This window comes from Neodiprion lecontei, chromosome 4 (genome assembly GCF_021901455.1).
Source record: "Neodiprion lecontei isolate iyNeoLeco1 chromosome 4, iyNeoLeco1.1, whole genome shotgun sequence".
NCBI lineage: Eukaryota > Metazoa > Arthropoda > Insecta > Hymenoptera > Diprionidae > Neodiprion > Neodiprion lecontei.
Window position 1 is genome coordinate 9,399,092 of NC_060263.1, and position 14,579 is coordinate 9,413,670.

Below are 14,579 nucleotides of genomic sequence, written 5' to 3' on the forward strand. Positions count from 1 at the left end.
GGTAATGGGTTATACAATGAGGAAAACTGAGTTACAAAAATATCCCATTAGATATCTGATTTCATAATTATCATTTGTTAACATTACAATATTATGGATATGATTGAATGTTAATATTTACACAGGATGTTTTTCAGATTCCAAGCACATAATTTACTTGGAATAATTATCGTTGAAAATCTCGGAAATAGTAAAAACAGCTGTTTAGCTATGCTGACTTGATATTAGTGCTCAAACAGTTTTCAAGTACATTGGACAAGGTTTAATTACACCCTATTCATACGATATACGTATGTGTTGCTGATCATTCATTGACTTAACCCATTAACGCCCGAAATGACACTTTTCATATAGTCATGTTTGACCGATTGCCAACAACGCTAGGACATTGGGATTTTGATAAAAATTGGTACGCTATTTTCAAGGGTGCTCTTTCAGAATATCGAGGTTAGAAGCCATGAAAATTAGATTTTCTATGGAAAATTTGCAATTAAAAAAAATCAGCGAAATTCCGGTGTAGTTTTTTTGAAAAACCATTTATATCGAAACTCTATAATACTCAAATCAGACTCTTTTCTGCAAAAATTGTGGAATTTTTATCTGTAGTTTAAAAACCTATTGGTTAGGAATTTTTTTTTATCGATTATTTTCAAAATGGCGGCTCGAAAAGGGTGAAATTTTACGTAAAAATCAAATAATGGTTTCTTGCTTGATTTCTCGAGCTAATTGTTATATCTTGGGTTCAACTTCGGATATAACCTTGATTCAGTGTTTGAATTTAGAAAATTATGGAAATTTTGAAAATTAAAAACGGCGGATTCAAGATGGCGGATGAAATCATTGAAAAAACGTTATTTGGCGCAAAAACTTTGTTCCTAGGGTTTTCAGGGTCGCTGATTACGAATCTGAGGTCAGTTTTGAAAAAATACAAAATGGCGGATTCAATATGGCGTTCCAAAAATCAAAACTACATAGACTGTGCTGTTGCCTTTATCCGCTTTAGTGATAACCACGTCTTCGTGTGATTTAAGGAATTCTTGGGTTTTTTTATAATTAGTATTATGCTCTCTAGAATTACCATTATGCTCATGTGTGACTTGAATGTGATTTGAAATTTGCCTAGCTATGTTCGACCAAAGTCTGTCTTTTGTTATAACATCTTTTCCTGTCAAAACCGCCTCAACAGCACATATTAACTCGTTTACAGGAATGTCTTTTTCACTATACAGTAATCCATGTTTTGGACCGAGAGCTAGCAGATTGTGGATATTATTTGGTATCTCGTGCTTAGTAAAATTAATACACCAGCTTTTTTGTACATCTACTTTGTGCAGTATTTTACTTTCTGATGCATTAAATTTGTTGATGTTGCTTATTTTAATGTTTAGAAAAGTTTATTCTGAACTCTCAATATCAGCGTTAAATCTAAAAAGTTCTTGTGGACTCGGATAAATCACATAAATTAGATTGAACAACATCAACAAACTAAATGCATTAGAAAGTAAAATAGTGCACAAAGTAGATGTAGTAGAACATATGCTGATATCGTTAGATATGTCTTCTCTATACATGTATACGAACATACTTACTAATTTAGTCACAGCGATCATAAAGAAAAACTGGGCTTAAACAACAAAACACACAGCCATTGCTAAGATGGAATTCGTGAAAGCTATTGAGATATGCGTGAACTCAACGTATTTTATACGTAATAACAATTTTTACAAACAAATCTATGGAGTAGGTATGGGGTCACCAATTAGTCCATGTGTAGCTAATTTAGTAATGGAAAAATTAGAACAAACAGTCATTGATGCGCTTCCGTTCGAATTAACTTTTTTATAAAAGATACGTGGATGATATCATTACGTGTGTGCATAAAGATAATATCCGACCTTTATTATCCACGCATAAAATTCACGTATGAAATAGAAGCAAACAATCCCTTCTTGCTATTTGTAGATAAATTAGATCGACTACGATTTCTTTTTTACCATCACTGGACGGTTCTCTTTCAGGCTGACTACTGTTCAGGGAATTCTGGAAAACCTGGAAATGTCATAGAATTCTGCAATTCTCGAATAGTCAGGGAATCGTTTACTATATACTTTTTTCATACCAATATTTCCCAAAGTTCTTTTAAGCTTTAGATTAATTAGATCGAATACCAATCTTCTTACCATCACCGGAAGGTTCTCTTCAAACTTTGAATATTCCTAAATATTACCTTACAAACGACTATGCGCATCAGCTGGATGGGACAGTGTGACCCAAGTGACGGTTCGTACTTTCGTTAAAAAAAAAATTGTTTGGAAAATAGGTATATTTTTTTCAATTTGTTATAACGAATTGATTCAAATTGTTCAAGGAAAATTATAAAATTTTTGTCTGGAAAACCTGGAAAAGTCAGGGAATTTCGTGATGGAGAATTAGTGGCCACCCTGATATATTTTTTCATTGAAAATTATATTCACTAGACGTTGTATCTAAACTTCAGGAATTGGTTCTCCAAGACCAGGTTTGAAAGTTCAGACTTTCAGATATATATTGTGGCACACTTCAAAATCCGAAAAAATAACAGTTACGAGTAAATCTATAAAATGTTATACATCATGTATATTTCAAAACACCATATTCTCTTATATTATATAACGTAGCATTTCTCGAGATAGTTGGGTAACTGTCCAGAAAGGTTTGTCGGCCAGGGTAGCCCGGTGGTCAGATCCGTCACCTGAAAAGCGAAATCTCCCGGGTTCGAATCCGGGTCAAGTCTAAGCCCTGAACCATTTTTCGCGAAATCACCGAAATGCACATCACACTTAATACATAATTATTCTGAGGTCACACCTTTTATCAATCTGGGTCTGTTACACGCTCGATTGATTTTCCAAAGATCTGCGATAGCTGTATTTTGTTAGCTATAAGAATGGTATAAATCTAAATTTATTCAACATTCCAAATGGGTACTTATTCGAATCAATCATTCGACGTGCATGCGTATTTCTATCGGCTATCTCATACCAAATCACACAGTCGTTCATCTCCTACACTGCTATTGCTTGAAGGAAAAGAAATTGAAGAGGAAAAATACTTTGTTTCACATAAAAAAAACTTTTCCTTTTCTAGTGGAAGCAAATGATAATACTCTGCGAAATATATCCAAAAAATATCGCTACACAGTTATTTTTGAGTTAGCACTTCTGAAATTGTGAGTAGGAACGCAAGTTTTTACTTGGTACTACTAATTTAAATGGCTCGTAGCGGGTCTCGTGCGCTCGTGTACGATAATAAACGAGGAATTGAGTGAATAGGGCTCGGTTGTAACAAGGTTGTTATTGTAGCCATGGGACTGAGTATAATTTTAGTCGATTGAACCAATTGATAACAATGATACCGCGCGTGCTTGCATAAACGGAGCGCGGAACTCCTTAATATCAGATTGCCTCGGACCGACCTTAGTATCGAAACACTACCATTGCTTCATTACTAGTTATGAGTAGGCACCGTGCAGCATATTAACAACGTATCACACTGTACGTATCTGAAATGCACTTTGAATGTTTCTTTAATGAGCGTTCATCGGTTGGAAATTGGCTATCTCAACAGAGCATGGAGAAACGGACATCACTTTCAGTGTCACCTTGATTACAGCCATTGTCTTCTGGTCACAAACAATATGAGAATTGTAGTTTCATCTGAGCTTCGCAACTTTAATGTGTTGGAGTGTTCTTGTTCAGAATTGCATATACATAAAATGGGGCTGTTAGGCCCTCTTTCGCGTTTGAGATATGTGGACTTTGATATTTGGAAGTATATGGGCCATTCCATGTCAATTCAACGACGTTGCGACGGTGACCCTCTTAGATTTTTATGATTTTTTAATATGTTTTTGTACATATAGAAAGAAGTCCTCAGCTCAATTTATAGCTCTTTATCTCTTCCCATCGATTTTTGAAGAAATTAACGAAAAAAATTCATGTTTCTGACAACAATTGAAATAACCTAATTAAATACAAAAATTTTTAAGTATTTTTTGATGCTATTTCTGAAAAAAAATACAAAAATTGAAACAAAAAATTTATTGATGTTTTTTTGGCCATTTTTGGCCATTTTTAATCGAAAAATTGGATTTTCCTTCAATGGGACACTTTTGATTTTATCCAAAAAAATTTACCAAATTCTGCTTTAAAAAACAAAAATTTTGAGCCATAATAGAAGATGGGCTTTCAATAACTTCGAGCGATAATAATTTAAAAACAATTTTTTTTCGGAAAATAAATAAAAAAAAATGTGTGTTTCAAATTATTTTCACTAGAAGTTATTGAAAGCCCATCTTCTATTATGGCTGAAAAGTTTTGTTTTTTAACGGAGAATTTGGTAAATTTTTTTGGATAAAATCGATAGTGTCCCATTGAAGGAAAATCCAATTTTTCGATTAAAAATGGCCAAAAAAGCATCAAGAAATTTTTTTTTTCAATTTTTGTACGTTTTTTCAGAAAGAGCATCAAAAAATACTTAAAAATTTTTGTATTTAATTAGGTTATTTCAATTTCTGTCAGAAACATGAATTTTTTTCGATAATTTCTTTAAAAATCGTTGAGAAGAGATAAAGAGCTAAAAATTTAGCTGAGGACTTCTTTCTATATGTATAAAAACATATTAAAAAATCATAAAAATCTAAGAGGGTCACCGTCGCAACTTCGTTGAATTGACATGGAATGACCCATATACAACGACGAAATCGACTATGGCAGTCCCTTAGGGCTAGTTAGGTATAAAATCAGAAATCTTAAAATCAGCTAACATACCCGATTAACTGGATTTTGTTAACGTAGTATTATTTCAAGGTTTACAAAAATAACGGTTTCTGCTCTTACCTACAACACATCACTAAATATAACATGTTAACTACAAACTTGACATGAAATAAGCTTAACCCTATACTTAAGTTTAAAAAGATATATCAGTTTCTTGTTTCGTACAGCACGTAAAGAAAGGTATGATGGTAATTGATATTTTTAGAAGTGGATAAAATCATGCAGAGTGATGTTGCTTAAAACATTCCCACAAACAGATGGCTCCAGTTACGTGAACGTTAAGTGATCGAACAACGCCAACTTGAGGTATTTCCACACACTCATCTAGTAATGGAATCAAATTGGCCGGAATACCCGCTTTTTCGTTACTGTAGTCAAAAAAAAAAAACATTCAAAGATTAAACATCGTTTAGTTCGAATAGGCTATGAAACAACTGATGGAAGTAACTTATTGTCTCACCCTAGTACTAGTACAGTTTTTTTCTCAAACTTTGCTTCCATAAGATTTGTGCTATTGACTGTTTGTTCAGCGCCAACTAATCGGTAGCCCATATTCTTTTTCTCCAACAGATACTGTTGTAATTGATGAGGTTTTACCTGAAATTATATCAAATTTTGTAACCTTAGAAGTTTTGATTTGATATTGACTTGACTACATCTTGATTTACAATTTTGTGGAGATCAAGTGCTTTTTCTTTGGAAATGCATTCAATTAAATTCATTCGACTGTATAAAGTAACATGGAACATATATATCAACTTACTTCTACAAGGGTAATCAGCTTTTCGGCTGAAACACTGAGACTCTGAAAGTCTTTCTCCTCTATGTGGTTTAGGGATGCCATAACAAACTCTGCAACTCCAAGTATTTCACAGGTTCTACTTAGGCCACCAAGATTTGGTAGTTTCTCGACGAGTGATGCAACAAGTATAATTTTATTTCCTTCTATTGAAGCTTCTCGATGTGATCTCAAACATCCGGAAGTTTCATTGAGTTCATCTTCATTGGGTAACATTGATTTCCATGGAATGAATTTTTTTTGAATGTCAGTAGAATAATCACTGATGTTATTAGTATCGTCTCGTGTTGTGGATCCTTCATCTTTAAAATTAAAAGTCGCAGATTACAAGAAAAATACGAAACAGCAGGTAGGTCTTAGAATAAAACAGTTCTAGGCCTGGATACAAATTTTCACATATAAATATAATTAAAAAGTAGGTTATTTTAATCTTGTTAAAAATAATGAAGTATTGTGTTAAGTATGTAACTGGCGCGGATTGGGGTGGCAATGGATCACAATACACTGCATGCTAATCCCTTTCAATTGCCATGAAAACAGACACTTATTCCTTTAAAAAAAAAGCCATCGATGGCAGCACATCATCATAATTCTTATCACATAGTAGTTTTGACTAGCACAAAACTATTGTCATTTCACTGCATACTTCTATAGTGATTCAAAATATCCAATACATTGGAACAGTTCATTTATTGATATTGACTTACTTCCAAAAGTTTTTAACATGTTGGCAGAAACTGAAGCTTCACTCAAGTGGCTTTTAAGATTAAAAATTTTCAGCGGATGACTGTTAGATTCTTTGAAACCAAATTTATTAAACATCTGTGGTAGAATATATTCATCCGAAGAGACATTTGATAATCTTGGTAACTCATAAAATATAGTCTATAAATAAAGAGCAATACGGTTTGTAAATTAGGCATCAAAGTAATTCAAAATAAATGGCATGTTTATAATAAATGTAAGAGGTACCTGTAAGCTGTAGTCATCAATTGGATTAAAAACAGTAAAATAAAAATCCTCCTGTAATTTAGTAGAATTTTTCAATAGGTTTCCTAGCTGCAAACTTTTTGTTAGTGAATTGTAAAGTTCCTTGTACTTTTCGGTTACTGCTAGGTAGGACATTTTTTTTGCCAAATCATAAAGCTTGGATGCTAATACCTGTGTGCAGAAACATCGATTATTCACTGATACTGATGATAAAATTTTAAATTTATTAAAATCATATCTAACAATACTGAGAATTGCAAAGCTGTAATTTCTTACCTGGGCATATAATCGTACGTTAAACTGTTGTAACATACAGCATGGCATCATGTGTTCCAAACTTAGATCTATGAATTCTGATTGTAAATTAGATTTTAAGCTCCGAGCTACATGGTACACAATGCTCATTATTGAACATAAGCTACCGACTCGTTTCTCTTGAGCCTGCATACAAAAAACGTTGATAAATATGACTTGAAGGCTATAAGATATATTTTATGCAAATACTGCATACGATTCAGTATTACAGGACATTATTTATTTGTAAAATTGGTGAGTCATACATGGCTGGTAAATTTAAATGAGTTTGAAGTTACTAACGTTGACATACCACCAGATATATTCGGAGAATAATCATTATTGTGCAATTATACATTAACTTTGAAGGAGTTATATTTTCAAAATATTAACATACAACTGATTTATCACGGTTAACTGAATTTCAGATTATCCTCAGCTGCGAACTAACGAATTTTCCTAACATCCATTATTATAATAACGTTAGTAACTTCAATCCCATGAATTTAAGAATTTGAGCATCTAGATCAAAAAAATTCTAATAAATTTTTTGCAGGTCAAAGGTACAGTATTTCCAGTGTAATCAAATTGTACCTCAATTAATACAGAGACTTACTATAACTGACCTGTCGAAATAAATTCCAAACTCCACCACGCAAGATTTCGCTTTCAAGATATATTTTAATGATCAGCCATTCTTGCATTATTCTGACACTGGGCTGACTACTTTCCGAAAGTATATTTTCGCACATTAACGAATTTAATAGCACCATATCATTCTGTAAAAATAATGAAGTACTCTAAAATTACAGAGCTACTACTAATTATCCTCATTAACTTCATACTGAATACAAGTTACATTATTTGTGTGCTTCACAGTATCAATAGATAGGAAGCAATCACATGTGTAGACTGTCATTGTAGTTCCAGTTTATTATTTTTTTTTTCCAATTTTTCTTCAACATTTTGATTGACACATGGTCGATCATCCTTACAACTGTGGAAGCATAGGTAGATTACCATGGGCATTTAAAAAAACTTTGCATTGTCTACTCTAGTATTTGCTGTTTGTGCAACATTAAACATTTACAGGGTAAGGAATTAAAAAATCAATATACAAATGGAAATGAATATACCTGGTTTTAATAGCTTCGTTCACATACAGTATTGATAGAATTTCCATGTCAATTCACTTATGCTTCTACAGTTCTGATGATGGCCAATTACTGTAACCAAAACGTAAGAGATTGTGACAAAAAAAAAAAAAAAAATAACTAAATTGAAAATACGCTGACCATCTACTCTTGTAATTGAGTCCTGTCTGCTAATACTGTATTATCAAGAATAATGCTTTTTTGAAAATATGATCACCCTTGCGAGTTTTCTATATTCGAACTCAATAGCACCCGCCTCTGCAACAAACAAAACTCTGCAATATCTTCGATACAGTGCAATAAGAAAATTTATAGGTTTGCCTATGGAAAATCATTAAATTATAATATGTAACAATTCTTACAATTAGTAAATTCACTAACTTTTTTCAATACTGGTTGTAGTACAAAGAGAGCCTGTATAAGACGATTTTTGTGGCGGTGTGTCAGTGAATCTCCAAAGTACCGCTTATTTTGACTTTCATTCAGTCTTGCAATAATCATTGGTAATAATTTAGCTGCATGCTCAGTGTTGTCAGTTATCCGTTTATGCAATAATGCAACAGCATGTGCTCTTGTTGCTGTATCAGTGTTCACGTACCTGATAATATATATCTTTATACTGGGAAAGATTCCTATTTAACTAGCATAAATTTTTACTGGTCATTCAAAATAACAAGGACGAGATTTTTTGTGTAACGGAAATATACCAATAAAATAAGGGCCAGTAATAATTGTGATCGAATCGTAACAAAAGTGTTAACCAGGGAAAATCCAAAGGACTGTTGTCTATGATCCCCCATAACAATTTTTTATCAGTTGAATACTATGTAGAGACTCAAACTCAATTACTCATCAAACTGATTACAAATGATATCAAGTGATGAATAGACACAAAAAATTTCTTGACTCTTTCAGCATTATATTTTCTGAGATACTGATTAAATAATGAGGAATTTTTGAAAGATTTTGTTTTCGGCTTACTAGCAATAAGGGTACAGAATGTGCCAAACCTTTGAAAAATATGAACAGGAATATCAACTATCATAAAAACAAAAAGAAGTAACAAGTCTAGGCTGTTCTAGTGTAGAATTACAATCTATGCATGCACTTCTTTTCCGTGTACATTTCTTTGATGTACCTCAGGCATCGTGATCTCAACTTTTCAAATAACATTAATAACTTGCATAACATAACTTATTAATAACATTTTTAATCACAATTCTGTTGACTCACATGTTGGATAAGCAATTCGGATATGCTTTATGGTATAACTCAAAAACATAAGACCGGGCCTGTAGCTCGATTTTTTTATCACGACGTGGAACAATACCGTGGAATAAACAAGTGAGTAAGGCATCGTAGAAATTAGCAAGATGTACACCTTCAATATGTTCCAATCCATTTACCAAAACCACGCTTAGTCCAGGAATTTTTTCTATTTTTTCCACCATTTCCTCAGTGAACTACAAGTGATGAATCGTTTATACATCAAATTTCAAGTGCTGCTTGTAAAAATAACAATTGAAATTCCAATTTGATTCAACTCACCTCCATTGTAAGTTCTTTCATATCTTCACACTCAAGAAATTTTGAACTGAAAATCAATTCCATTATTTTGTCCATTGCCAATCGACATTCATTAGTTTCAAGCATCGACTTCCAACACAATCTTGTGACCGACTTGAAACGATCAATATCTTTCGACTTAACGACTCCTTTATAAAATAATTGCGACAATATACCTATTGTTGGAACGAATATTTTTTTCCCACCAACTTGAACTAGGTGTAATACAGCTTCGATCCAATCAATATGTGGTATCCATTTATCAACTGGTTCATCTTGTAGATATATGTAAAATAGCTCAGCCACAAACTCATAATACTCTGCTACAATTTTTCCTTCCAGGTTTCTATTTTCACTTATAATTTCATTCGTGTGATCAGATGATCGTACGGCTAGAGTCTTATACATGTTGTATAAAGGACCAATAAATTTATAATTTCTGAGTTTCACGTTGGTTGCTTTTAGACAAGCGTATAATATTTTAACCCCACAAATCTTTTGAAGATTATTACTGTATCCTCCATCGTTAATCATATTCCATGATTCTACTTCAAACCTTTCAATATGATTCTGTACGTCTCTTTTTGAAATGATTGAGTTCTCATCTGTGAAAAATTTCTGCGTTACCAATACAAGAGTATTAATCTCATCAATAGTAGCTTCGTCAGTTATGTTTCGCATAAATTTGAATGCGATTCGTAAAGTGATATCAACATAATCAGCAATGAATTCTCGCATAATATAATCTTTTGACGAAGTAAAGTCGAAGAGATAACCAATAAGTTCAATACATTTCTTTCTCAACTCAATATTTCCGTAAGGCCTGGAATCTGCGCCAATGAGACAATGAAGTAAGTTTCGTAGCATAGTAAATCCTGCACACGACTTAGAATCAAGGATAATGTGCCCATCATGAAAAAGCATAAGCATCAATGATAAAGATTTCATACTGACATCACTGAGTGAATTCTTATCGATGAATTGGCTGCAGATTTTTTCAAGAAATCGCAGAGCCTCATCCCGTTTCACTGTTTTTGATAACCAAGTAGATATTCGTTTCCAAGATAATTGACCACGAGTTAGGGATTCGTGGATGGAAAATGCTGACAGCGTATTTGCTACCGCTACCAAATTCAAAGGCTCTGTAACTAAGTGGGTGAGAGTTTCTAGTAGTTCCACCTGGGAACCGATGCGAAGAACTCGGCAGTGCATATTAAGATTGATTTCTGCTAATGTTTTCACAGCTTCTAGTTCAACTTCTTTCCACATACTGACCACTCTCGCTACTTTGGACAGAGCATGAATAATATAGAACAACGCTACAGGACCCCAAGTCATCTTCGAGGCATGTGTTAGGAATCTTGTAACAAAGTCACTATATTTTACTTCAGCAGAATTTAGAAGTTTAATGAGCTCTTTTACAATGATTGGTTCGTCGTTTGTATCGTTTTCGTACAGGTAAGTATTGTTCAAAACATGAAGAATGAGTATCAGAAAATCATCGTTGTATAAACCTGGGTCGAGAGCGAATACATTTAATAACCCCCATTTGACTACAGTGTTATTACTGTGCTGAAAAATACGTGAAAAAGCACAACGTACCCATGCGAAGTGGAAACCAGCTGCATTGCAACATTCCTGCTCGAATTTTTCATCGACCAAAGTTTTCAGAAGTGGGAAAACTGGAATTACGAAATGCTTCTGCTTTTCCTCCAATGCTTCTAATATCAAAAACAAATTGTTTACGTTTTTCTTGAAAGAAGTTCGTTGAGATTCATTTCCAGTGCATACCAGCGGTCTAATTTCTTTGTATTGGTCAAGTCTTATACCTTCAATTTTATAATTGTCAAGAAAATCAACTACTCTTTTCGCAAGATATAAAGCTTGCTTACGCTGGTGTGGTATTGGACTCGATAATCCTTTCAATAATACGAGCCAAAATGACTGTGTGATAAGTTTTTCAAGCAGCTGTTCGTGGTATTCAGGTTTTATCGAAAACCAAGCATCGGCTGTCATGCACATGATATAAAGGATATCACCCGTATCACATTTTAGTTCGAAAATCATTTCCCATATTTCTGTGAGCATCTCTTTTCGATTTGTGACACTTATGACTTTTGGTAGGAGCAAAATTAGTGCAGGGCATTCGTTATCATTTTTTGATACCAACCACTGGCGTATATGACGCTTGAAGCATATGGTTAGATTTGCAACATCCGATTGCTCGCTCAATTCAGAGCTGGCTGGATGCAGAAGAAGACTATTCACGTAACAGGCCATCAATTTCACGTCCAAGACGTTTATCTTATTTTCTGTGTCAAAATATTCATCTATTGACTCTTGCAGATGTTGCAAATTCTTCAGGATCATACATGTGTCGTAACGAAGTACCATATGTAGCATAAAAATGTCGAGTATCAAAGATAAGCATTTGGTATCCGTGGTGTAAAGATATAAATATTTTTGTAATACATCGACATCTATAGAATGAGCTGTCAAATAGGATTTGTGTACTAACTTAACAAGGTCAGCATTCTTTTCGGTTAAGGACCTTGTCTCCTGGTATACGAAGCAGAGGATTCTTTTTAAAGTTTCCAAAGTCTCCAGACTGTCTGGATGCTGGTTAATATTTTGTACAATACCGGAAAACGAAACCAAGAGAGAGTCGAAGATATATGAATGATTTGTAGAAGCAAAGAGCAGATACTTGATTTGCCCTGTGTCGTGTGCCATAAATCGTTCATGTACATCCATTTCATCAAATTGTTAGGAATTTATATCATCATTTGGTATTTGCTCAGTAAAATTTAGCCCTTTGCTCACGAAACGTTAAAAAATCTGAAAACAAAATGTCTTTAATTTATTTACAGTTTTGAAATTCAATGTCATGTGGAAACAGACGCATTTCGTAATTCGTCGGGCAGCTACAACAGACGTATCTTGAAAGATGCTACAGTAAGTGTAAACAAAGCTCTGTACACAAATTTAGCACCGACTGAGATGGATTCGTTCTAGCCACCCAAGGAAATACAAACGTTCTAAATGGCTTACTGAAATACATCTGTTTCCATAAGACCTATCGATATGAGTAAGAACTCTAATTAAAATACAAATCGACAGCTGAGATGATGAATTCATTATTCTATTCCATGACTAAAATTTATATAATAAGTTATGGGGTAGATGTAAGATTTCGCAACTATGGTATAACTGAATAAGTTAAGCTTGCGAAACATAAGTGTGTTCGACTCTGTAAGCTTTTTTTGGATTTCAGTAACAACGATTCTAAAATGGTATAATAATGATTTTTCATCACAATTGATCTTTAAATTGTTATTATGAATTTCATTCGCTCTTATAATTTATTAGTATCACATATGTGCAAAATACCAGCTGTGGTATATTCTGATCAAATTGCGCCTTCACAGGTTAAAAGAGAATGAAAATAAGCAAACACTTGTTTCGATTGAATGTTAACACGCAGCAGTTTCCAAGAAAATTGCTATCGAAGATTTCAGTGTGCGCTCTATATTGAAACAAGCCAATGGCGATTCGCTAGTGTCACCAGCCAGGATGTAGTAGCCAACATTCGAGTATTAGTAGTTAATATCTTTTTTTTCTCCTTATTTTGCTTCGACATCGTACATGAATGTTTTTAATGACAGTCTCCAACTAGCGGAATGTGACAAATTTCGATTTACTGTAATTGGTATGAAATTTTATATACTCGGATTAGAATTGTAAAGTGGTAATAACAATCACAAAAATCATAGCACGAATAATAATGAATAAAATCTTTGTAACCCAGCTGACTGTACATTTTTTGTTTGACTATTTACAAGTTCCTAGATTTACGAGATGGGAGCCTTTTTTTATTTAAAACAAATAATAATTATTCTTGAATGATATCGATGAGAAAATGAAGAGAAAAAGGTTTCCACTCATACTTGGACCTGAGACACCAAACTCATAGGCCAATACAATCGAATATGGATTATGCTGGGCGGCTTATCAAGAACACTCAAATCTTTCATAGAAATTTTCTTTAAAAGGGCTGAGTGTGGACACTAACAGCGAAACAGGTAGGTATTCTATTATTTTTTATTCACTGTCACTCTGTGAAGGCTGAACTCAATCGGAGCTTACCAGACCACGTGTTCTCCTCCCAAATTCTGATAACAAATGAATATAAGTCATTCAATATTCAACTGACAGTTTATCACTTTTGGCTGCCGGATAAATTACAACGCTTTATCTCTCATGAATTTATTTTTGGAACTCACTATTAGATACGAGTTGGATTTCCCCTCACGGTGATTAACCACAACCTCGTGTATATAATTTAGACATAAATTATGAATTTCTCAAGCAATAAGCAAGACTTATAACCCTGGGTTACTTTTCGTAACAGTTTTTCGGGTCTGGCCGGGTTTGGGGGTAATAGCAGTTTTACGTATTATCAACCAAGCAGCTGACCACGTCAGTAAAAGAAGTTCTTCATAACCGACAACTATCGCGTGCAACACGTTGGTAATGCACCGTTGTCATCGTGAAACTGAAAAGTTGTGAAAATCTCGTACAAGAAATATTATGTATGCAGAAATTATGGGACGAAAAAATAAATGTCAATCAAATACATGATTCTGTATCGTTTATATTTACCTGAAAATAACCAATCTTTTAGAGGTGGCAGTCGCATCTCTAATTCTCTAAGATGCTCAATTTATTTTTTCAAGGTTTTTTACGTGACCAGCCGTGTATACATCTACTTTTTACCTTAACCTGATATTGTACGGAGTAAAATTCTTGCCTGAACAGCCTTTTAAAGTTTTCGTAAGTATCACACATATCTTTGTTCATATCAAACCAAATTTTTGCTCTACCTATTAATGTACTATTAATAATTCTCAATCGTTGTCCATCACTTATACTACTAACGTTAAAATAATTTTCTAATTC

General features: G+C 33.6%; 1 protein-coding gene across 8 annotated transcripts; it reads right to left on the minus strand.

The window, feature by feature from the left end:
* Positions 1-4,817: 4,817 nt before the first annotated feature.
* On the minus strand, positions 4,818-14,036 carry LOC107226269 (probable methyltransferase TARBP1). Of its 8 annotated transcripts, XM_046737091.1 has the most exons (12): positions 13,767-14,033; positions 11,450-12,458; positions 9,603-11,341; positions 9,288-9,517; positions 8,436-8,652; positions 7,527-7,679; positions 6,883-7,047; positions 6,589-6,777; positions 6,324-6,501; positions 5,581-5,918; positions 5,278-5,414; positions 4,818-5,185 (listed from the first exon to the last, which is right to left on the minus strand). In XM_046737091.1, exons 2-12 carry the CDS (start codon positions 12,372-12,374, stop codon positions 5,035-5,037), a joined length of 4,422 nt encoding a protein of 1,473 aa, XP_046593047.1. In that variant the 5' UTR covers positions 12,375-12,458; positions 13,767-14,033; the 3' UTR covers positions 4,818-5,034. The 8 variants fall into 8 exon arrangements, with proteins under 8 accessions (XP_046593047.1, XP_046593046.1, XP_046593048.1 ...); XM_046737090.1 differs by having other exon boundaries at positions 9,603-12,458; positions 13,904-14,036; XM_046737092.1 differs by having other exon boundaries at positions 6,589-6,639; positions 9,603-12,458; positions 13,767-14,034.
* Positions 14,037-14,579: the final 543 nt, after the last annotated feature.

Coding starts and splice junctions, on each gene's coding strand:
- LOC107226269 (XM_046737090.1), bottom strand. CDS start 12,374: ATGGATGTACATGAACGATTTATGGCACACGACACAGGGCAAATCAAG. Junction 8,653..9,287: donor CCGAATTGCTTATCCAACAT/GTGAGTCAACAG, acceptor ATATATTATCAG/GTACGTGAACACTGATACAG. Junction 6,502..6,588: donor TTGATGACTACAGCTTACAG/GTACCTCTTACA, acceptor CTTTATTTATAG/ACTATATTTTATGAGTTACC.